This window comes from Ambystoma mexicanum, chromosome 5q (assembly GCF_040938575.1).
Source record: "Ambystoma mexicanum isolate Mex_15411 chromosome 5q, UKY_AmexF1_1, whole genome shotgun sequence".
In the NCBI taxonomy this organism is placed as follows: Eukaryota; Metazoa; Chordata; class Amphibia; order Caudata; family Ambystomatidae; genus Ambystoma; species Ambystoma mexicanum.
The window spans coordinates 516,849,365-516,875,289 of record NC_090933.1 but is presented as its reverse complement, the minus strand read 5'-3'; the positions used below and the strand labels follow the sequence as shown (position 1 = coordinate 516,875,289).

Sequence of the window (25,925 nt, the reverse complement as noted above, 5' to 3'; positions counted from 1 at the left end):
ACCGGGGCTTTGGAGACGGTGAGCCTTTGCGGGAAGGTGAGAAACGGTAGAATACCTCTGAGGAGGTGCAGCTGGTAGTGGGACTTTTAAGAGATGTGTGAGATATGAGAAGAGAAGGAGAGAGTGGAGTCGAAAATGACCCCCATATTTTTTGCCTCACTAGCAGGTGAGGGTGCAGGGCCAAGGGAGGCTGGCCAGTGAGAAATTGGGAAAGTGGGGGCAGGGGTCCCAATGAGGACAATCTCTGTCTTACTGCCATTGAGGCAGAGATCGTTAGCAGCACACCAAGACTGAATTGCAGACAGTCAGAAATGAGCAAGGAGGAAGTAGAGGCTGAGGGTAGCCTGAAGGAGAGCTGCGTGTCATCCGCATTACACTGAAAGTTAGAGGTGAAGGTAGTGATAGTGTGGGCTAGAGGGGCCATGTAGACATTGAAGACCCAGGAGGATAGGTTAGATCCCTGGGGTACACCACAAGTAGAGAGAGTGATAGAGGAGAGAACAGATCCAAGTTTCACCTGGGAGGGACGGTCAGAGAGAAAGGAGGCAAGCCACGCCAGGGCCAGATCTGTGATGACCAGTGTATCACGGAGACGAGAGATAAGGATGTTGTGGTTTACCGTGTTGGAGGCAAGAGATCGAGAAAAATTAGGACAGAAGGAGAGTTAGAGTCAAGATTTGAGAGAAGGTTTTCACGGGTGTTCAGAAGAGCAGTTTCTGTGCCTCTGGACGCTCTAAAGCCAGACTGATGGTCATGAAGACAACCAACAGTTTCAGTGTGGAGGGTAAGCTGAGAGATAGCTAGTTTCTCCAGTGGTTTGCCCAGGAAAGGAGTGATAGAGATTGGGCGATAGTTTGCCAGGAAAGAAGGGTCAGCAGAGGGTTTTCTGAGCAGAGGGTGCACAAGAGTGCTTGAGAGAAGAGGGGAAATCTCCAGTGGCGAAAGAGAGGTTACAGAGGACGGCCAATGCTGGAGCAAGAGAATCAATGTTGTCCTTGATGGTTTTAGGAGGGCAAGGGTCAACCTGTTTGGAGGAGGCTTTCAGGGACCGGACTTGTCTGGAGATCTCAGGTGTGACACGGGAGAGGGAGGAGAGAAGGGTGGGTGGCCGAGGGTAGCCCAAGAGATGTGGGTGCAGGCAAAGGTGCGGAGGGGGGAGAGAAGAGTACAGGATGTTCTGTAATTGGCAGTGAAATGGGCATCCAGGGCCGCGTAAAGGACCTGGGTGGGTGCAGTAGGAGAATGAGGCTGCAATGGGATTGGCCAGTTCCTTGCAGACTTTGAAGACTTCAGCCGTGTTGTTAGATGCTGCTCAATTGCAGGCTTGAATATAGACTATTTTCTTGGAGCGTATGCAGAGTCTATACTGCCTTTGAAGTAGGCGACAGGCCAGTTTGTCAGATGGTGCACCTAAAGATGCCCATTACCGTTCTGCTGCTCTTCACTTTAGATTATAGGCAGGCAGCTCCGAGTCGTACCAAGAGTTGCACTTTTTGGAAGGTTTCAGAGAGACCCTCATGACAGGGGCAATAATGTCAAGTGTGTTGGAGATGGAGAGGCGAAAGTTTGAAAGAGCTGTTTGAGGATGGGAGTCAGACGCAGGAGTAGAAGGAGGAGAGTCGGTGGAGGCAAAGGCTGTCACTGTCACTCTTTTCGTGGGTCGGATGACTTTGAAGGCAGGAGGTATTGAAGGGTGTGCCAGTGCTAGAGCAGAAGAGAGCTTCGTGTGGTAAGAGAGAAGAGAACGATCAGTCCAGGAGAGGGAGGTAGCGAGAGGGAAAGAGAGGGGGATGTCTTTTGAGATAAAAGCATCTAGGGTGTGGCCAGTGGTGTGCATCGGGCCAGAAGGTAGAATGGAGAGAGAAAGAGTTGCATAGGTTGCAGAAAGAACCCGAGGAGTCAGGAGAACAAAGATGGATGTTAAGATCCCCCAGAAGGAGGAGTGAGAGGAGGAGGAAAGGAGAAAAGAGGCCAGGTCAGCCCATTCAGAGAGCAAGAGGGTGGACTGACCCAGCGGCCAATAGAAGGTGGCCAGAGTAAGAGAGGAGAGAGAGCCTGCAGACTAGACATTCATAAGAAGAGTAGATCCAAGTGGGAATGATGGAAACTGGGATCCACTCAGGAAAGATCAGGGCTACTCCACCTCCTGAACTATTAGGCCTGGGCACAGAGAGGATCTTGTAGCCTTCAGGGAGAAGTGTGGCAAAACATGTGACCGAGCTGTGCTTGAACCAGGTCTCAGTAAGGGCTGGAACATTGAGATTCAGGAGTTCAAGGAGGTGTCAGATATCAGAAGAGTGCTTAGCAGAGTTAAGCATGGCAACGTGGAGCAAATTGCTGTTTTTGAAAGACTTACAGGGGGATACAAGGGATAATGCTCCTCCCAGTGAGCAGGGATAGTGTCTGAGAGATAGAGGTAGGAAGGGGCAGAGAAGCTGAGGCTGACAAGGATGTCGGTGGGGGGAGTGTAGGCGAGGGAGCCAGGACAGTAGTAGATCGCAAGGGAGCCAGTGTAAGCGGGGCCACAGGGGGAAAGGGAGTCCCAGGTTCAGCTGCAGTGGGTGGCAAGGGCACCAGAGAGGGAGGCTGACAAGGGTGTCAGAGCAGTGTGAGTAGGCAAGAGAGCATGGACAGTTGCAAAGCGACAAGGGAGCAGTAGTGAGAGAGGCAGTGAGGTTAGCAGGAGGCAAGGTAGCAAAGGTGGGCATAGCTGGCAAGGGAGCCCGGGCGTCCGTAGAAACAGGTGGCAAGGGAGCCCATGAGGAGGAAAGTTGATAAAACGAGGAGGAAGCCTTTCAAAAAGTAAGAGGTTGGGGTTGAGGCCCTTTTACCAGGATGGCACCATTTCAATACGATAGACATTTATGATGACCCTGGAGGTGAAGAATAAGTCAAGAAGGACCTCCCAGCGGTGCCACCATTAATGTGTGAGGAAGAGAAAGGAGAGAGCGGAGCAAACATATGAAGAGTCCATAGGTCGGGAGAAGGAACGATAAAGAGGATGTCGGTGAGAGTCTCTCTGGTGGAAGCACTAATGTAGGTGTCAGCGATAGTCAGGCATGAGTTGGAGCCCAGTGTGTCCTTCTCGAGTTTCTTCCTGCCAGACCTAGTGAGAGGAGAAAGATAGTAAATAGAGAAGCAGTTAGAGAAGATAGAAGAGATAGAAAGCACCATAGAGAGGGGCACGGAATGAGGTATACTTCAACCCGGCAGAGCAGCTGCAGTACGTGGGAGGAAGTAGGCAAGGTGGGAGTAGGCGCACACGGAGACTCAACAGCACTGGGAAGAAACAGTGGGAACTGAAGAGAGTGGGGGGAACAGAAAACAAACCAGAACAGCGGGCAAGGGAGTAACCAGTCACCACAGTACAAGGAAAATGCAGGATGAGCACACCCCTAAATCCTATTTTTAAGAAGGGGGGCACAACACAGTGCAGGAGGTTCACAGATGAAAAACAACTTGGTTCACTTCCCTTTCTTCGTCCAATGCCGCTGTACCATACTCCTAGAATGCTGCAATTACAGTTCCCAACATTAAACTTGGCTTGAGGGTCTTTCACTTGTCAGCGTCTCTGTGCTATCATCCGAGTGGTATATTCACAACTAATAGCATACCAATTTTCATGGTTCTCTTCACGATAGCCACAGCCACTGAAGCTAGAGGTCTCGGGGTGCTAGAACCACAACTAGTGACATGCAAAAGTCCTTGGTCCTCTTATTTATTTAGTTATTTATTTATTGGGCATTTGTAAGGCACTTATACATCAAGAAAATGTGTGTTTCAACGCGCCCATAGGACAAAGGGAAAACAGCAGGACAATGTAATATGCAAAATACAAAAAGCGGTCCTACTAGGCCTTGTCAATGTTTGGATCGTGCAAGTGCAGACAGAGAGAACGGACAGGGGGGGTAAGTGCTAGAGGATCCACATAGGGGTAAAGTGCCAGGGAGTCGGTTGCAAGGCAACAGGTAAGTGCAAGAGGCAAGCTGCGAAGAAAACAGGTAAGTGGCAGGCAGTGACCACTAGAATGGAAGAGGGATCACCAGCCCATACAATAGGTTCAGGGCTATGAGGCATCAAAGGCCAAGTGGTGCCTGAAGGCAAGTGCAGCGGAAGGCCGGTTGCTGCAGGCGATTGACAGAAAGGCCAGGACCCAGAATGACGCAGAAGGGCCCAGGCCACCAATCACAGCTACTGTGGGGTTTAGCATGGGAGGGAGAGAGGGAAAGGGGAGGAGAAGAGGAAAGTCTTGAGGTGTTTGTGGAACTTGCATCGATCTGGCTCAAGACGGAAAGAAAGAGGGAGGGAAGCTGTTCCAGAAGAGAGAGTCAGCTGAGGAGAGGGAACGGCCCCTGCTCTCTGCTTAGAGAAGCGCTTGACAAGCAGAGAGTTGGAGCAGGAGGAGCTTAGGGATCTGGAAGGAGAGTATTTGTGAGAGCAAGTTGCACATAGCATGGTCCCTGGCCCCAGAAAACTTTATGAATGATGCAGAGGGATTTAAATTTGATCTGGGCAGCGACCGGTAGCCAGTGGATATTTTAGGGCAGGAGAGATACGGTCCCTGGGCGTAAGGTCGCTGGTCTGTCGGTACCACTTTGGTAGGATCTTGGAATATTAGAAGCACACTTGTTACTTTTTTTGGTCCCCTTTTATTCATCAGCATCTTCATGGCGTAATGGAGCCACCTTAATCGTCCTCTATCTCCGCGATTGTGTTGTGTGTTAGCCCCGGGTGCCATTTCTTGTGGGTTTTCCGCTTAACAGTCTCTGCATCTATTACACCTTTGGTTTCTGAGGCACTCTGGGAACGGCTTCCACCCTTTGTTAACACTGGTTTTATGTATTGCTTCTCAGGGCAAAGTTTTTTGTGAGGCCCTGTTTTTCAGCATTGTACACTGCAGGTAAAACTGTCCAAAGTCTTCTCCACTCGGGGGTCCTCTGGAAAAGTGTTGGTCTTCAGTGGTAGCAGTCAAGTCGTTCTGTTTTCCATAGGCTTCCAAGCCACATGTGGGTTTCCCTCTATCTCAGCCATGCACTGCCCACTCAACATCTCAACCAAAATATGATCTCCCGTCCCTACCATGTACTTCTGACCTCTTCCCGCTGTAAGCCTCTGCCTTCTTCGGCCTCCTTGTATTTCTACTCTCGTAGCTCTGCTAGAGGGGTCACCTGGTTGTAGTCATGGAAGAAATACGCGTCTCATTCCACTCTTGATGAAGCAATCGGGTCTGCTTTATTACATTATTGAGGACATTAACTCTGAGGGTGACAATGTAGTCCATGGGGGACGTGAAATGCTCCTTACATTTACAAATACCAGCTAATTATTGTGTTGAGACACACAAGCACTTCCTCTCCTCAAAATACATAGGGAAAGGAAACCGTGCAAACATAACGATAAGACATGGATAGCACAACATGTACTGTGAAATGGGACTACTATGCAGCATATTTTTCAACAACCTGCAAGGGCCCAGAAACAGAGAACAGGCCTCATTCAGATAGGTGACACGCTGCTGCAATGGCTTCTTAGATGGGTTCTGGCAGGCAGCCAGCATGGACAACCTGAGGCCCAGAGTCTGCGGATGGTTCTGTTTCAGAGCTTGGCCTTTACATGCAGTCTTTCTGCTTTCCAGTAGACTATATTACTTCTTGATGTTCTCTTCATTTGGGCCATTATCATAACTTCCCACCCTGCGCACACACACTAAAGCAGCGCCCCGACTATACGTGCACCTTCACACAGCACACACACCCACCCACAACAAGCACACCTGTATTCCCATTTTTCTCTGTCATACCTTCCTTTCTCTTTTCTTCTGCTTTCTCTCTGCGCCTGATGCCTGCGGGCTCCGGCGCATTATAAGTGAACAAATCAAATCAAACCCCCTCACGGAAACGCCCAAAAAGACCGAATTAAAAAAGTCTGAATGGGACATTTGATCGAATTTCGGCTGAACGAAAAGTATGAAACAGACGAAAAATTCAATCAAATGCCCCATTCGGGGGCATTATGGTGAACAAGGGGAGCGGGTGCTGCAGGTGGGTCTGCCGCAATCTTGTTCACCATAATGTCAGCAGGAGGTTGCGGGGTGTCCCTCGCACCCGTTCGCATGCAGTAAAGAAGAAGAATAAAAAAGAAAAGGACCCTGCAACACCTGTTCTCAATCACTTCTGTGATTGGGAACTGGTGTTGCAAGGACACAGCGAATCAGTGGCACACAGCGGAGTCTGCCACCAATGGGTAAGTAAGGGGGCGGGTGGGATCAGGGTATCCAAAATGGGCGCAGATAGAAAAATCGAATGTTATTTTTGAACAAATAACATTCGGTCATTTCTTCCTCGGTCATTTCGGATACAGGAAATTTACCCAAATTCCCCCCTCACACTGTGCATAAAGCAACACATTGCTTATATGCACACACTGCACATACATCCACAGTTTACATGCCCATAAAACAGTGCACATATATGCTCAAACTGCACATCCATCCTCACACGGCACATGCTCCGACAACCTATACCACATATTGGATGCACATGCTCACACTGTACACAGCCACCAACAAACTACACACATGCCCACCCCCTACACATACACTGCACTGGAATATGTTGCTTCATCAAATGGCGCTGAACAAAAAAATCAGCAAGCCTCCTTGATTTTGAAAATGGATAACATAACCCCATTTCAAAAGTGCCCACATGCATATATGGGGGCTGGGCAAATATATAATTAGGGTGGGGGAGTGAAAAGAGCATGGGGATCTCCACCAGCCCCATTGTGGGAAGCGGAGGAAACAAAAAGGGCAAATAGAACAAAATAGAAGAACACAAATGGAAAGACACTTGGATTGCAATCAATCATAGATCCTGGCTGTTTCTTATGGGATTCCCCTAAGCAACTGTTTTTCTTTTTTTCTCCACATTTTTTCTTTTTTTATTAAAATGTTTTATTGGCTTAAAAAAAAACTAAAAATCAAGAACAAATACGTTACCTGATCCTGTTAAATAAAAAATCCTTTAACATTAATTAATCAATCATTATCCTGCTCTCAATTTGCCTTCTAATTCTGATAGGAGCTCCAACCCGCCTATCCCTCTCCCTTTCCTGATAAAAGAAACTCCAACATTTTCATTGTGGCAATTACCAATCCGGTTTGCTCACCTATCGGGACCCATTTCCACCACTCAATAGGACTCAAGGTGGACACTTTTCTCCATGTTGTCTTTTAGGAAAAAATGTCCGACTTGGACCAACGACTGACAGACCATTATCAAGTGCATTGGACATTCCACCATTTCCGACATCTTACAAAATCTGCACCATGGATTTAAGACCCCCGGCACCTTCCTCCTTCACTGTACTTCCCTTGTCTCCAAGATATTTAAACGACAGCGGAGTAGGAGGTCACGGATCTTAGGAGCGGGACATTTCTGCAGATAAGTTGGTAGCCCATTCCTACCCTTTCCATCCGCAATCACCAAACAATCCAGTTTATTATTTCCACACCGCTCTTCAGTGTCAATCCAGTCCCAAGCCTGTAACTGTTGCTTCACATTACAGGGGTTTGTCAATAGATCTTCAATCCTAATGTCCCTCCCCTTCAAGATTTTCTCCACTTTCTGTTTCCAATATCCAAAGTATTCATCGCAGATCTCATGCTCCCCTTTCAGTAATTCAAACGGGCGAGTAGTAGGATTTTCAATACATTTGCAGTATAAAGTCATCATCTTCCATACCACCATGGACTCAAGGGATTGTAATTTTAATTCTAGCCTTATCGCACTGGTTGGTAAGCTGTTACCCTCCGCCAGAACAGACCCTCAAGCTTATGCCATACAGAAAAGGACAGATGAAGGATTGCTTCAGCTCCATAAGTTAATATTTGAGCCACTCTCTGCTTATAAAAAGCAATTATTGGTATCATCGTAAATCTCCCATATTTCTTCTGGAAGTTCCTCCCTTGATTTATCATTATCGAAAGCCTGGATCAGAGGTAAAGGTAGTGATCTTGTTCACTTCTGCTCCTTTTAATATTGACACCAAGATATATTATGGTGTCAACAATCTCTAATGGAAGTCCCTCCACTCGCCAAGTGAATCTTTCACACCTTTTTTTACCTATTACTTTCATCACCATGACTTTCGATTTTTTGGCATTCATAGTTTAAATAAAAATGCCCTCAATAGTTCTTCCAAAACACTTTAAATCGTGCATGGACGTTTTAAAGAATGAATTTGACCAAGACCCATTTTCTATATATCAAACGTGGCCTTTTCCATTCATTGCATGGTTACTGAAGTGTTTCTGGATAGATTTTTTACCTGTAAATCTAGGGTAAATGCATGGATTTTGTTTTTATAAAATGTTTTATTGTGTTCTTATATCAAGCTCAATGACTGATTCGGCCTGTAAGCACAGGACCAGGTATCGATCCTGTGCTGCTCGCCGAGTCTCGTTTTCAAGATGAGTGCATTGTCCCTGAGCTATCCTCCCACCGTTAAAATGCTAAAATGCTTCACGTTATGTTCAGTTATTAAGTGTCCCAGTAGACATTTTTGAATGTTTCAACAGGACATTGCAATAATCTTACAATCATGCAATAACATCTGAAAATTCATGCCTCACAATGGTTTTTTCGTCAACTAATTTATCTGTAAATTGTGTTTTCATATATTTTGACCAACTGCACCACTTGTGGTCAACCAGAAAGAGGAATCTAGCTAAGATGTGACATGTTCAAGGGTGTTTATTTAAATGAGAAAAAAGTTTATCTAACCCTACCGCGAGGGGGCAAATGCGCAGCCCAACAAACTAAAACGAATGAAGGAGAAAGTCACACACTTTTCACTCTCATCACAAACACATCTACGGCCTGATTGGAAGACACATTTCAGAACTTCTAACTATTTTGTGGTTGACTGAAATCCACCGACCAATATCCCTTCAGAACATTAATGTTTCTAATAAACATTTCAATTGGACCTACAACTCCTGACCATAACATTAGCAGAAAACTGGAAAGCAGATCTGAGCCTGCATGGTCAACGCTGGCCAAAACCATATCTCAGTCTACTTCATAGTCCCAAATAGTAAAAGTTGAAGAAGGGAGAGCACCAGAAGGAAATGTTCAAAGTGAATATGGGCTACCCGATAAATGATTGAATGAAGACTTTCTGAAATGGACTTACGCACCCTTCAAGAAGCTACCAGGGTCCATTTCCAAATGGGAGGGCATATGAAAGAATCTGTTCTGCAATCATGTGCACTATCAAATGCTTCAGTATGCGTTACCTGGTCTCCAGCTACAACCTCTTACTTAAAGAAGCCTAGGGGTGGAAGTGCTTAGAGACAACTTTAATTTAAGAAGTTAGATTCAAAATGAAAGTTTAAATTCGGAGAAGAAGGCAGAGGAATACTGAATGTGCATTTGTATGGGTGAAATGCTCAGGAAGGCAATATTCTACACTTACAAAAAGAGCCTCATATAAGTCCAGTTGCCGAAAAAGTCACTCCTGTGTTAAATCTGATGTAAAAATGTAACCGTCCAAGTAAACGGGTTTATCAAGTTTCTGCATTGATGGGCTACCCATAACTATGCAAATAAAGATTTATGATGGTGTCAGAACATTGGGCCTGTCCGTTTCTGATGCAAGACCTTATTACATTTACACAATAGTAGGGAACCTGCGAAAAGGATACGTTTAAATGAGCACTTGGAAATATAGGCTGCAGTAAAATAATCCAATTTAAAAGGGAAAATAAGTAATTAAATGTTCACAAAATATTGCGGGCACTGTTGGAAAGCGGGGACGATCGTCCTAGACCCCCAAGCCCTTTTGGATGCGGCAGAGGCCTGGGAGGGTGCAGTAGGGGCTCTGGGAGATCCCCTGGGTAGGGCTGTGTTGATAGGGGATATAGTACAGAGCGGGTATTGCACGTTTCAGCTTTAAAGTGCATTAGGAATCAAACACCATCTTAGAAAGTAGCAGTCATATTGGGCTCGAGGCCTAGCTTCGCAGTGCAGCCAGGGCCGTGGCCCATGCCACACAAGTGGAAATCAGTGCATACACGCGGGAATGGGTTGTAGCATGGGCACCAGTGAGAAAGTCCAGAACTGCTGAGATTCATAGACTTTTCATTGTCTCATGTTGGTTGCCAGCATTCGTATCCCAGAAGGAATGCGCCCTGCAAGGCCACAAGGGAGTTGAGATTTCTCTGCAAAAAACAATCCCACGAGAAGGGCACGAGCCTCCAACCTTCTCCGTCCCAGGTCTAAGTAATAGCGCCCAGATGCCGCCGTCCTGAGACCCCCAGCATTCCAAGGTATCAGTCAATCTCAGACTCTCGGCCATAAAACTGTTAGACGCCCAATCGATCAGAAAAGATCAGAAAGCAGGGACAGGTAGCCTACGCCATAGGTCACGTGATTATTGATGCAGGGTCCCGGGAGGGGTAAAACAACATACCTAAAATGAGGGTGGGGAGCTTTGGATGGGCGCTGTTGTGTTGGGAATCGAGCTGCTGTGTGCAATGAAATGACCTTGAAGCATCCTCTTAGTCCTTGTCTGCAGTATCGGGTGCACATTAGGTTAGAGATAGAACATGTATTGTTTTTCTTCACATAATGACCAATTCATTGTAGTTTCATGCCTGATGACAAGCAAGGGGGAACCCACGGGAAGAAGATGGACAGACAGAACTTGGACCAATGGCCTGGCATCCCTTTTGGAGCAAGTAGACCATGTAAAAGGGCCTCACCAACCAGCCATTTGGATTTGTACCTTATTTAATTTACGTCACTGATGACACTGTGGGCCATCATAGTATTGCTCGCACTGATTTTGTCAGAACGTTCCATGGCAGCCAAATGCTTTGCTGGCGCATCTTTATTTTTGTGGAAATAAAACTTTGTTCTCCTTGCAAGAAGTGTGCTGGGCATTTTTCTGTAGTGGGGTATATTTTTTCTGGTGTGAGTGCTGAGGGGCTTCTCTACATTTTTGTTGACCCTCATGTGATCCCAGTGACCCCCGCAAAGACGAAGTCTTTCAGGCTCCATCTCTGGACGGGACGCACCCACCTGCAGTGATTAGTCCGAAGCGTGCAACCCGTACTGGTGTACAGGAGCCGTTTTAACAGAATTGATGTATGCTCTTTGGAGCGGGGCGCAGCTCCTAGGAGAGTGCTGGCTGTTACTGGGACCCTGTGACGGAGGCGCTCGGGTAAACAGGTATATGTAAGTACACCTCTTGCTGGAGACAACAACAGGGGTAAAAGCGAGTGGGGAGACATAGCATATGTGTGTGCGTGAAGGGAGAGCGTGAAAGGCCATGTAGTGATTATGTGTTTTGAGTATTGTTATTATTATTAAGAAGATAACGGGGAGGAGGGTTGGAACCTTTCTGAGTAAGGGGAGAAGGTGGTGCTATATTTTTATTGTGATAAAAGCGAGGTAAAATTAGGAGCTTTGTATAATTAGCGAGCTTGGATGCCTGTACCCAATATATTTCAGTGGGGGAAGAATACAAGGTAGTGGTTGTTATTGTGGCTTGTTTTAGTTTGTTGTTTTGCCATGTCTAATTATTATTGTGTAGTAGGTGAAGGCCAAGAGGGGGCCTGCCGGAGTGGTGTGGGTGATTGGGTGCGAAGAGGGAAAGCGTGTGTGCAAGGAAGGGGCTGCGGACAGGGGGCGACTGGGAGCTGTTGACAGAGGACTGGCAGTAACACGTATTAGAACATTGTGTGCAATGCATAACAAAAAGCTTTTTTGGGAATATAACGATTGTCAATATAGGGATCATGACTCCTTTGGAGTATATGTTATGGTGCATTTTACGATTGCACAAAGAGAAGATAGAGAAGTATCACAGACAATGGGCGGCAGAGACCCCAAGGGGATGGCACGCCGCTGGCATGAGCAGGATACTAATGACAGGGAGATATTGCAACACATGAACACGTTCCTAATAGCAAATATAAGGGTAAACAACTTCAGAAATGAAAGGAGATTTTAGACTTGTGGAAAATGGTAGAGGACATAGGACACTGCTGGGTGTCCACCCCAGTGCAAAGATGGTGTCACCCCAGGTATTGTGAATGAAACAGTGCAAATCACAGATGGAGTTAGAGGAAGCATTAGAGGTGACACAAGTGGAGCTGGGCCATTTGAGGGCGATAAAGGAAGGGGAGAGCAACCTGGGGTGTCATCTGGACAAATGAAGGGGTGGGGATATTTTATTCAGATTGGATAGCACCGCAATAATGGATGTGCCTGTTGAGAGAGGGAAGAGTGCCGATTGGGGAGCAGAGAGCGTAGGCTATGGGACAGTGTGGTCAGAAAGGGATGCAAACAGAGAACTGCAGGAAGGAGAATGGGATACTGTGGATGAATTTGAAGTTGAGGAGGGGGATGCCCAGGAGGCACCAGAGATCTCGCCCAGAGTAGAGAGCTTGTGGGGACCACGACTGAGGAGCAGATTTGGGAGGGTAGCAGTGGCAGGGAAAAAGGGAAGTGATGGACGGAGAGCAAGGAGATGAGTGGGCACACAACTGTTATTATTGCATAAAGGACCTTGAAGGGCACATTATGTGCCGTAGGCTCAGATGGATGAGAATCATTTGATCAAAATGCTCCCACCCCTTACTGCTGGGGCTGCGAAGTGGATATATGCATTCGAAAAGCAGACAGCTGGAATTCCTTTGGCGGTGGGAGACATCAAAAGTTTACTAGTTGCAATTGTCAAATATCAGGCTGGGGATGTGTGGGTAAAGGCCGGATATCCAGGAGTGAAACTAGATGACGATGCACACTATGGAGCCGCTTTCAACAATATCAGAGCGCAAGTGTGAGGCACGCTGCGGCGGGCATTCCCTGATACACGGGGTGCGCTATGGGTGACGAAGAACCAACTCAGTACATTTTAAAAGTGCAGGATATGTGGAGAGCAGAGAAGGGTGACCAGTGGCAACGATCAGTTCCTATTTTCTATTTTGTTATTAAGATCGGATTACCCAAGGAAGTTCAGAATGCGCTCAACAAGATAGTGGGTGTAGAGGCGAAGTGGTGGGATGAAATTCAAACCATTCTACATCATTGCAAAAGAATTAAAGAACGAGAAAAGGAAACGGCTCAGAGATTGCAGGCAGAGGAAGAAAAACAAGGGGTGATAACAGCAAATACAGAGACAGACTTGGCAGAGCAGACCACCACGCAAGCAGAAGTGAGGATCGCAGTGTTCTGGCCAGGTGGAGGACGGGGGCAATGAGGCGGCGTACCTCAGCATCAGTATCCTGAATGGCACCAAGGAGGTCAGCAGTGGGGAAGAGGAGAGTTCCAAAAGGGCAGAGGGGGGGTTTGGTGGAATGGGACCCATGGTGGGCATGGGATCGTCTCAGTATTGGAGCTGTGGGAAGTGAGGACATTTTGCAAGGGAGTGCAGAAGCAGGCAGGGAACGTGGTATTAGCTATACAATCAACCTGCTCCTGCACCACCACAGCCAAGTTCCTTCCCCCCCGATGTTAACCTCCATACCCTATGAGATACCCCAGACATACACCAAATTACCACAAAGACCCCCACACATGCAGGCATAAGCACCGCCTAATGCACAACCACAAGCGCCACAGCAGAATACCTTGTACAGAGGCCAAATGTCACATCCAAAGCAGTACCAAATGGAATGGTAGTGCCTTACTGAGGAGGCAGCGTTATGGGAGAAAACCCTTTCACGTTCCCAAGTAGCAATGCATAACCGGATTAGGACAGCCCACAGAACTCTCTTGCATTCCCAGTCCGGTCCATGACTACCCACCCTGATGAGGAACCCTTGGTGGGCGCTGAGATAGGTAATACGCTGTTCATCTTTATGGTAGACACAGGTGCCACATCAGTGAGGGAAACTTCCCACTATTGGTGAAACTCTTGACACACAAAGATTATCTGCGGCTGTCGCAACGGTTCCCTACAAAGAAGAGGTAGATATCAAAATAGGAGGAAAAGGCATGCGTTCACCCTTACTGTACTCCGAGGCCTCTCCGATTAATCTGTTGGGATGGGATTTGTTGAGCAAACTGAACATGACCATCTCCTTTACAGACCACGGGGTGGTATATGCTATGTCAGGCATGTGTGTCTTAAAGGCAATGGTCATCATACAGGCAAGGTGAGGGGAAGGGGTGGTTCGCAGCATCCCTGCTGGCCCATGACATGTTTGTGTATGGGATAACAGTACAACTTGACCTAGTGCCCCAGATTGGTAAGGTGTGTTGGCGGGCACCATCACATTTCATCTTCCGACCCGTGGTGACCCCAGAACTTGTAGCAGGAACGATACTTTCTTTAGATTTACATGGCCTGGTTGTGTCAGTTAAAAGGATTGCTGTGGTAGGAATGGACTCTGATGGGTGCGAGTGGTGCGCTGTACTGTGCATTGACCCAACAGTGCCCCTCAAGGAAGTGACGGATGCAGAATTGTTTGAGGATCGGGTTGACAATGGAGAGATTCTGTTGGCAATTTGTATCCCTTGTGAGATTAGGTGTAATATGGAAAGGTGCGGTGTTCCTTAATGGCCCTTGTCTCCCCGACCCCTTCACTGAAATAGACTTAGAGCAGGTCCCAGAAGGTTATGGACAAACAATGCTCACGATGTAGAGCTCTTGCAGGGGTTGGCACTGGCCCAAATAACACTCAAGCCAGGTGAAGTGTTGCCCTGAGCAACTAAAGAGGCGGGGGAGGGAATATGGGACACCATTGTGACCCTCCTGAATCAGGGAATACTTATACCCTCCACCTTCCCATGCAACACCACCATCTATCCAATCAAAAAGGCTAAAGAGGGAAGTTGGAGAATGATCCAGGACCTCTGCCCTCTAAATGACATTGTCCAGGCAGAATATCCTTTAGTTCTGAACCCTGCCACAATACTGTGCAGCATCCCTAAAGAGGCGACCCGCTTCATCAAGGGGATCTCAAAAACACCTTCTCCATACCCCTGCACCCCAATTCACAGTACCTCACTTTGTTTACTTATGGGGGAATGTGCTTTGAGCACACAAGACTGCCTTGGGGGTACTCGGAGTCCCACAGCATCTTCAACAGGATATTGCATGTTAACTTAGGGAACAATGAAGTGCCCGGTACCATCATTCAGTATGTTGATAATTTGCTGGTGTTTAGTGACAGCAAGCAGCAGTGCAGGATGGACCATTGTCTCCAAGATGTGATCTATCTGGGCCAGTTGAGATCTGTCCATGGGAAGAAAATGCTACTCGATTGCGCAGCCTCAGAGAGCAACACTCACCAACTCAAAACTATTAAAGAGATGCAGAAATGCCTAGGGTTGAGTAACTATTTGTAGAGCATGGATTTTAGTCTATGTGGCATACACCAGGCCTCTGCGGCAGGGCCTCAAAGAGGCTCAAAAGTATGACTGCCAGCCTGTATGGATAGAGGACGTGCTCACCAGCTTCAATGCTCTGAAAGAAATGATCTCCACTTCCCCAGTGCTAGCTACTCCTGATTACACACAAAAGTATTTCTATTTTCCCATTCAAATGGCCAACTGATGACTGCAGTACTGACGCAAACGAGCATGATGGGCCACAAGCCATTGGCCTTCTACAGCGGACTGCTAGATTCTGTGATGCAGGGCCAGATCCCATGAAAACAAGCGTTTGCTGCAGCTGCATTTGCTATTGAGAAAAGCTCCACATTTGTCATGGGGTGCTCTGTAACACTGCATGCAGTGTTCGCTATCGCAGAGCATTCCAAATCAACTTTTCACTATGCAGGGGGCATCCGCCTATAAGATCATCCTGTCCGGCTCAACATTCATATAGGGAGGTTTAAAACTGTAAATCCCACCACCTTTTTGACAGAACAGTGTACATAGGAAGACCTTGCAATACATAATTGTGTGACATTGAAGGGGAGGATGACATCCCGAAGACGAGGGATAGCCCACTCGGGGGGAGGTGCTTTTTGTTGATGGGTCAGCAACTATCAAACAGGCAACGGGTTTGAGGCATACTGGGATGGCAGTGGTCCATCTAGTAGAAGGGGCCTATGAGGTATTGATGAAAATAATCACCCATGCACTATTCAGCCCAAGCAGCAGAACTTCAAGCGCTCATCGAGGCACTTCTAGCATCTCAAGGGTGCCGTATCACCATCTATTCTTATTCGGCCTACATCAACACCACGGTGCATGAAGGACTGGCACGCTGGAAGAGGAGGGGATTTAGGAGGTCTGACCGGTCCCTGGGGCAGCATGCAGCACTATTAGATGAAACGATTATCGATGCACTGTCCCAGCCCTAATTGGTGGGGGTAGTGAATTAACACCCATACTAACAACACAGACGAGGTCTCACCATGTAACACACGCAGACATGGCGACAAAGCTGCGTATATCCCTGTTCCAAATGTTTCAGAGTACCCAGTAGTGGCGCAGAGCAAAGAGCAGTTGCCAGACTCCTATAACTCCTTACCCATTGCCCAACTAATTGAGCCCCAGGAAGAAAAGGATGTATAGTTGAAGAGGGGCTGTAAGCAGTCCCCTACAGAGTTACTATGGTGGCAGGAAACCTCTGGCAAACTGATTATGCCACACGAGTTGCTACTAGTTGCATTCGACCAGCTGCATCATCCTTCCCATGTGTCGAAACACCATATTGCTGCAGATATACAGGAGGACTGGTTTGTCCCCAATCTGTAAGAGGAATTAAATACTATGGTTACTCATTGCACCAACTGTCAGACATACGGTACTGCACTTACTTTAAGAACTATCCAAGGTAACCTGCCCCGCCCTACTGGGCCGTTCCGCGAACTGCACATAGACTATGCGGACATGGGGGACACGTGTAATGGGTCCCGCTACTTAATAGTGGTTGTGTATCCTTTCTCACAGTGGGTGGAGGCTGATCTTTGCACAGACCCTGATGCATGGCCAAGCTCTTGGTCAGAGAGGTTTTTCTTCGTTGTGGCATCTGCGATGTAATAAGGTCTTATAATGGCACTCACTTTTTCAATGAACTCTTCAAAGCGATCACAGCATTTTTGGGCATCAAGCACTGGATGGGTGCAATTTACCACCCCCAGGCCAATGCAGTTGTGAAGAGGAATAATTGACTTTTGAAAGGCAAATTGTCAAAACTTTGCACCACGTTAAAAAAAAACTGGGTGCACTGCTTGCTCCTTGCTCTGTTTAGCATGCGCACGCAGCTCTGTAAGGATCACCAGGTATTGCCCCATGAGGTGGTAACAGGGCGACACATGCATACACCCTTATATCCAATCAGGAGAGTATCGGATGCTCAAAGGGCTGCGTCTATTCTAGGGGACGAATTTGGAAGTTACTTGTGTGCCTTAACAAAAGCCATAAAGTGTATCTCTCAAGAGATCGCGCCACCAAAGACTAAAGAGACGACCAGCACCGCACCTGATTCTCCACCTACGTTACTTCCTCTCCAGCGTTTCCCTGGCGATCTTGTCTTTTCAAGAATTTTGTCCACCGGTGGAATGAGCCTAGATACTACAGCCCCTTTGAGGTCATCTATGCTACTCCCCTTGTGGAAAAGGTTTGTGAGTTGTGGTATTGGGCGCACTTAACTGATGTTCACAAAGCACCCCAGGCCGCACCCCCTGCCCAAGTTCAGTATACTGCTAACAGTGCAGGATGAGTATTGCATTCAAACTCTTTATTACTGGTAATGTTCCTGAAGAACCACGTGTATTTACATATTCACTGCAGCTTCATTTCTGATGTGTTTTTGATTTTCTTTTTTGAAGGTCCTACAACAAGCCTACCTCTGCGATACATAAAAAAGCTTCTACGCATTGTTGCACAAAGAGCTCTCTCTCTCTCTCTCTCTCTCGCTCTCTCTCTCTCTCTCTCTTTTCTCTTCTACTTTGTAATAGTTCTACACAGGTCCAACAACTCCATTTATAACAGTGTTTTCCTCTATGTATACTTACGTTATGCACTGTGTAGCTTATTTGTTCGCCATTTCTATGTTTGGATTAGGCATTTATCTAGGGTGTCATTTTATATGGGGTCGTCATATAAAAGGGGTGGAATAACACAAGCAAACATCACTAATGGTTCTTTTACACATCACAATGCTATAAATGTATCTGTATCGGACAGAGCAGGTGAAATTTATGATACTGCGGCTGCGGTCCATGATACACAGCCTAATGCATCTGCTTGTGATACCACCAGCACATGGGGAAGCTTACAAATGTACTGATGTCATTATTTCCTGTGTTTTCTGACCTAATTGCAAATGATAGTTTCCCTACTAGTGTCTCACATTTTGTTTTTCCAAAACGTTTTAAAAGACAAATTAGAAGGGTCAAGCATCATCAGTACCGAGGTCTCGGATTAGGCACAATACAAGATGTGCGCCATCCAGAATTAAGTAATAGTTTGTATGCAGACATGAGTTCAGTGGGGAAAAAGAAGGTTAAAGGAAGCTGTTATGTTTGCTCCTTGATACCATATGCGTCGGGATCCCTCAATGTATTAATGCCACAGGAAACTCTGATTTTGGAGGCTCAATGTTTACTATATCTGACCTTGTGCAGTTTGTGAAGCACTTTCCAGGCACAAAGTGTGCAACTTGAAGTTATGGATCCTGATCAAAAGCAACATGCTGAAAACCCCAGAAAAAAAGTTCAGTGCTTGCAAAGACCGTACTTAAAAGTTGGAAGGCGTGTAGATTGTGGCAAGTAGATAGCAAGAAGAAACCACAATGACATGCATGGCAGGAGGACTAGTAGGATTCGGAGAAGTGATCCAGAAGGTGAATAATGTATGCAGAGGGTACTGGAATTCAGCAAGTAGCAAAACTCACGTGGATCGAGGCAATGGAGAAACTAGTGTAGGTGCAAAATCAAGAAGAATATGAACTGTGTTATCACAACGAAGGGAGTGTCTTTCTAGGGACCAATAGCAGGTGCAATAAGACATTATACATCCCAGACCTCAAGAAAAGGGAAAGCAACCATGATGGATAACTATTGGGTGTGCCCAGCAGGCATTTCTGCACCTCACGCCATCATGGAGGGGCACCTGCTCGCTGGCCTTGTTGCCCTCTGCGCTCCTGCTGATCCCTGAAGATCACTTGATAGTATCAGGTGGCTTGTCGGCTCCAATATCTACAGCAGTGCCCGACGTCCCAACCACAGTGCTTCCGCAGCAGCCCATATTCTCCATCTTGCAGGAGAAGGAGAAAAAATATAAAGTGCGGAGAAGGAGGAGATCCAATTGTCTATCTCACGATTCCTCACAATTAGTCAAAGAAATACCAGAGCAGTACCGACTCTCCAGCAAAGAAGAAACTTTGTTCACAGAGTGCAAACCGTCACAAATGCCAAATGGCTCCAAAGTGTACATTGGGAAGTGATCCACATGGCCAATGACACTGAACAAGGTCTCAACGTAATCAAGATGGAAATGCACACATTCGAGCTGAAGATGTTGCAGAACCGCTATATGCTGGACCTCTTCATGGCTATGGAAGGTGGGGTCTGTAAAAAAATTGGCAATTTTTGTTGCACTTACGCACCTCCTAATGACGCAGACAATGGGTCCCTCACCAACATAATAGAAGCCCTGCACGTCCTCGGCACTCAAATGTAAACAGAAGCTGGTATACAGGAGAGTGACTGGTTTGACAACCTTTTTTCTCAGGCACCATCCTGGATGGGGCGATCGTGAAGATGTTGGTTCCTGTGATCGTGTTTGTGTTGGTGATCTTCTGCACCTGCCAACTGGGGCTTCCATGCTGTGAAGAAGCAGTGCCTAGTAGCGCATTGATGATGGTCTCAATTAGGGAACAGGAGGCACCTCGTGCTACAAAAAAAGCGCAGTACAAACTGATGACCCAGACAAGCCATGCATGGTTGCAATAAAGCAAAGCCTTCACCCCCCCTCCCCCCAGGCACCACCACAGTTCCTGCACCAGACCCTGAGAATTACATAGAACACTGGGTAGATTTAGCAGGGATGAAGGGTGCATATATATGACATGTACATACAAGCAATACGCACAAGCAGAAGAAAGTTTATGGTCCGAATGCAGAGCATGGGTACCAAAGGAAGGGTCACCGCCATACTTGGAAGCTGAAAGATTGAGGATAAATGAATAAGAGCAGAATGATAAAGGAGCATGATTGCCTTACCAGGGAGATTGTTAATGCAGTATTAACGAAAGGGGGGGAATGTCGGGAAGGGGGATGAGCGTCCCAGACCCCCAAGTGCTTTCAGATCTGGCAGATGCCTGGGAGTGTGCAGCAGAGGCTCGGGAGGTCACAGGGGGAGGGGTGTGTTGATAGGGGATATAGTACAGAGAGAGTAGTGCATGTTTCAGCTTTAAAGTGCATTAGGAATCAAATGCCATCTTAGAAAGTAGCAGCCATATTGAACTTTAGGTCTAGCTTTGCACTGCAGCCCAGACTGCGGCCCAAGCCAAACACATGGAAATAAGTGTATGCATGCGGAAATAGGTTGTAGCATGGGCACCAGTGAGAAAGGGCAGAGCTGCAGAGATTCATACACTTTTCATCGTCTCAGGTTGCCAGCATTCGTATCCCAGAAGGAATGCACCCTGCAAGGTCACGCGTGGGTTCGAGAGCTTGCTGCGAAAAATTGTCCCATGAGATGGAGGGCACAAGCCTTCAACCTTCCCTGTCCCAGTTCGAAGTAATAGCGCCCAGATGCACCTGTCCCAAGACCCCCAGCATTCCAAGGTATAAGTCAGTCCCAGACTATTGGCCATAACATTGTTAGACCCCCAATCAATCAGAAAGCAGGGACCAGTTGCCTATGGCATGGATCATGTGATTTGTGCTGCGAGGTGCCATGAGGGGTAAAACAACATATCTAAAATGAGGGTGGGGAGCTTTGGATGGGCGCTGACGTGTTTGGAAGCGAGCTGGTGTGTGCGATGCAATGGCCTCGAAGTATCTTCTTAGCCTGTGTCTGCGGTACCATGTGCACATTAGGTTAGAGATAGAGCATGTATTGTTTTTCTTCAAATAATGACCAATTCATTGTATCTTCATGCCTGATGACGTGCAAGGGGGAACCCACGTGGAAGATGGACAGACGTGGCTGGGACCAATGGCCTGGCATCCCTCATGGAGCAGGTAGGCTATGTATAAGGGTCTCACCAACCAGCCATTTGGATTTGTATCTTATGTAATTTACGTCACTGATGACGCTGTGTTCCTTCAAAAAGTGTTGCTCGTGCTGATTTTGTCAGAATGTTCCTTGGCAGCTTTGCGGGCACATCTTTATATTTGTGTAAATAAAACAGTTTGCCTTGCAAGAAGTGTGCTGGGGTTTTTCCCTAGCGGGTTGCATTCTTTCTGGTAGGAGCGTTGAGGGGCTTCTCTACAGCACCAACATGGCCAGAGTAAACTGTGTTCTCACAGCAGAAAAATCAAGGTCGTGGTACTCTCAGGAAAATGCTACATACATGCACAAATACTTTCCTACAAAAAAAGGCACGTCCTGACTGCGAGTGGGATGGGGGCAGTTATCTGTAGCCTCATAATGTAATGCCTGCTTCTGCGGATCATCGGTGTCTCTGGTCAAGTTTATTCTTTGAGTTTGTGCTCCTAGAAAGCAAGCCCCAGCTCTGTGTGAGCACTGGACTTGTAAGGGTGGCTTCTGAGGTTTCTTTGTTTCATCTCATCTGTGACTGCATCTTGTTCTCAGTTCACAATCCCCCGCGTCCTCTTGAGCATTCCATCATGGCGGGTGTGGATGGGTATGGTTTTCCAAATGGTGTCGATGAGGAATCTCTTGTTGGCATCAACAAGAGGGCCTTGATCCAGCCCATTGGACCCAGGGTCTCAGCTCAAGTTTCCCGCCACTTGTGTTAGAAGCTCCTAGGCTCTTTACTTGTTTTACTCTCCAGTTTCTCCTCCCCATTCATCGGTGCAGCAGTTTTCAAGGGCGCTCTGCCAATGATAGGGGGCAGCTTTTTTCTCACTGCAGACATGAGTCACTCCCTTAAGCCAGTTTGGGTATCTGGTGAGTGTTACTATTGAAGAGGTTTTCATCTTAGGTGGGGATGTGAAGCATAGGTTGCTAGAAAATTCAGGCAAATGACCGGTGGCAGCTGTACAATGAAGGAAAAGGAAGGGATGGCATGCACAAACCCCACAAAAAGCACAGATTCAGTAGGTGGCGAGGAGTCCATGCGCATTATCTGGCAGGAAAATGAGGCATTCCTGTGCCAGGTCTGTCCTTTGGGCCCACCTCCCTTATTCAAATATGTTAGGCAATCGCATCCCTCCTCAGTCTGCTTGCCCACCTACTTCAGGATAGCAGGTGATGAAGCCTGGGGACCTCTCGCATTTTATTCCAACTAAGGCTCACACAGAATGTTCACCTTTCCACAAATTGCAGTGCCAGACAAATACAAAGGGTTTGGACAATGACACATTACTAAAAGGTAGATCTGTCTTTCATTCGCGTATGTATTTACCATTATCCATCCATACATACATCCATCCATCCATGTACTATCAAATGACCTTAAAATGTCAAACGTCTGTCCAAAGGTTCAAATAACCTTTGCTCTGTTGCAACCATTCATTTCTCCATCAGCATGCTCTTCCTCATTCATTTATCGTCAATCATTCATTCAAACACCCTCCCTCACTCTCGTTCATTAATCCTCACATTCATATTAATTCATCAACCCCCTCCTTCACCATCTCCCCGCTCTTGCTTTCCCCTGGACATATTCCCCATGTGCCCAAGATGTGTACATGTTTATTTGCCATACAACAACCAAATCTATTGACTTAGGTCATGCTTTTTTAAATTTAAATGGCTTATATTACAGTTGGAAGAGAGAACAGAAGTGATACATGTCATTTGCGGTATGTATAATGGTTCAGGGATTATCGCCTTGTTTTTTTCCTTGGTAAGAAAAATACTTTAAAAAATAATTTGAAGAACAAAAACATTCCTGTGGCTAATGTGAGATTTTCAAGCGTTGTATTCCAACACAAACACGTTTGTAACACAAGACGCGTACTGTAGTAGAAAGTGCCGGTTTAAGTGGGATGACGCCATGGGACCAGAGGTGGAATGCCTGTATTGACATGGCGAGCCTGGCAGTTCCCTCTGGATAGGCGACTGCACTGAGGGATAGTTCAGTAACGCCAGCCAAGGTCCCTCTAAAATATCAGACAGTGGCGCCCACGTAACGGGGTCTGTCCCACTGGAACCCTTCTCTCAGCAGCACTTGCCTCTGGGGAAATCCCCCTATGAACCAGTGTGCTACTTCACCTTCCATAGCCAACGCTTTAATTACTCCCACACCATGGCATGTGGTTTAGCCAGTGGTCGAAGTGAGCGGAAACGGTCAGGAACGGTGTTCCACTACCTTTGATGATTTTTTACTGTTAGCAGCTCCACTTAATTTTGCAACCATTTTAACCGTTCCGAGTCGGACTGGGCCATAAAATTGTCTCGGGCACCAATGAAAAAGTGGCCCACAGTTGCAAATAGCTATTCATTCCTTTTGTGACAGACTGTTTAAATGGTAACCAAGGTGGAGTTGTTTGATAAAGTGTGATGCAAATTGTGCATTTTAAAGTATATTTATTCAGCAACACCGGTCAAAACTACTAGCCGCAGAGAGAAATAACTCATCAAACTGGCCCAAATTGGCCAAAAAAGTGGCCCACTTTGACCCCAAAAACTGCCCCGCACCAGCATTTTGTGCTTTTGGTTCAGCCATGGGCCTATTGCCCTATAGGCCAGTCCGAGCTTGTCCGGAACTGTTCTTTGTGAAGTTAAAGCACACTGCTGCAATTTACCACCGGATATCAGTTACAGCTAAACTGAAATCTGTTTCAACTCAATTGGCTGTCAACCAGCATGAATGCACCCCTTGAAAAATGTGTTGCAAGTTGCTCCCTTCCCTCCTAGTCTTTCCCCGCCAGAGTCGCAGCTGCACTACTTCTTTGGTAGACCTCTATCACTGGGTTTGGCATAAAACAGGATTTTTCTTGGCAACAGCAGGCGCAACAAGGTGACTAAGCTCCTAATCGTTGCATCCGGGAAACGTTCGCTTAGAGAAGGGATCTCTAAAAGTTCTGCCCCTTCCACTGGGGACATTGAAGCCTCACTACTATTCGAAGGTTTAATAAAGTCTGTTTCACATTCTTCACTTTCAAATATTCTGGGACAATCCAACTACATATTCTAAAGCGGGCCCCAGACTGTGTGTGGTAAAAAGGGCCAAATGGCATCAAGGTAAAAAATAATGTTTTTTGGGGGGGTCAAGGGTGTAAAGGACAGGAGTATGGCATTCACAGGGCTACAGGATAATTTCTGGATAATTGTTAATCTCAGGAGAGAGAATGCTCCCATGTCACTTTTTGGCATTATATCACTCTAAAATCAAAAGGCTGGATCGAAGATTCACGATGTTAAAAGAAGGTCCCTGAACATGTTAATGTTTGGCTATGTTACTACTAGTTTGAATCCTGTGAACACGGGCCAAAGTGCATAACGAAAGACATTTTCAGAGTGTTCATTTATTATGTGGTATATTTTAATGTAATGTTATACAGTAGGTTTTCATTCACACAGTAAGACCACTATATATCTTAAGGCAACAGCTCTCTCTAGTGGTCACAACTGGCGATGCGGCAGTCTCTACTGCGCATAACTGCATTGCACAAACATATCTGGCCTTTTATTATATAGGATGCTTTCATACTGAGCCAGATCACCATGGCACTAATGCTAGAGCGCCCAGGCCGTTCTGTGGAATGGCGTACACTGCCAGGGGTATCTAGACCTTGTTCTGCTGAAAGAAATAAAATGAATGAGGGGAAGTTAAGAGGATGGGAAAGCAGGACATAGAGGCTGCGCCTCCATACTCACTACTCCAGGTCACAGACTAAAATGTTTTGTTCCTGCTTCATCCCGATGCGTGTAAATCAGAGGTCCTCATAAGACATACACACTGTAACATACTTACATCTCAATTTGTCCATGATTTTTCCTCCACACATTGTAGCCAGAGTCATTTTGACGGCAAAAACGGAGATCTTACCATGGCCCTCGCTAGGAAAAACAAATACAATCTCTGTCAGGAGAACCAGTAGCAGCAAGAAACCATCAAATAGCGTCAATTACATTTTCATCCTCCCATTAAAGGAAAGGTAGATTTACATAGTGTACCCCCTGTTGCTCAGTTGATCAAATATGGCAATGTTCATTTAATTCCTTTTACATAACTTAACAAGTATACTGATCCTTGAGCAGCCGTGTAAATCATCTGGATATTCTTAAAAGGTTAAGGGTTACTGTTAAACATGGCGTGATGTGTACACAACATCGAGACTACATTGAAATTCATATTTTTATGAACACAAACCATTGTAAAGCACCATTAGTTAACTATAGACCTGCTATGTTACGGACCATACAGTAAAAAATTACCCCAAATGGACTCTGTGCATGACCAATAGGCACACCACTTTGTTTGATAATACCAAGAAGCAACTAACAGTGTAATCTAACAATGTCCAGAGCAATTTCCTTTTTTCCTTCCACTTCTATTATGGTTTCATACTTTGCAGAGAATTCCTTATGATGCAAAAGTCTTTAAGGAGCAGGCTTTCTTACATTTCCTGGGCTGGTCAACCTTAAGCAGATTTTCCTCTTAGCTATGGTGTTTGCCAAGATTCTGTCCTAGGTCATCTACTCCCATCCCTACACTGAAATAGTGGGCCTCATTACGAGCTGGCCGTTTAAAGGCACGTTTCCGCATCGGCCAACTACAAGTTTGCCGATGAGGAAAAAAACACTGGTATTACTGGCACTGGTATTACTGGCACATGTAATACCGGCAAACACGCCAATTGAGTCCTACAG

The 25,925-nt window shown here is 46.4% G+C and overlaps 1 protein-coding gene across 20 annotated transcripts in view; it reads right to left on the bottom strand.

Moving 5' to 3' along the window:
• The window catches only part of DTNA (dystrobrevin alpha), a 742,978-nt gene that overhangs the window by 376,558 nt on the left and 340,495 nt on the right, over positions 1-25,925 (bottom strand). For all 20 annotated transcript variants that reach the window (XM_069621000.1, XM_069620998.1, XM_069620999.1 and 17 more), the window contains exon 5: positions 25,027-25,112. In XM_069621000.1, coding sequence (XP_069477101.1) covers positions 25,027-25,112 — 86 coding nt within the window. The remainder of the gene's footprint in view (positions 1-25,026; positions 25,113-25,925) is intronic.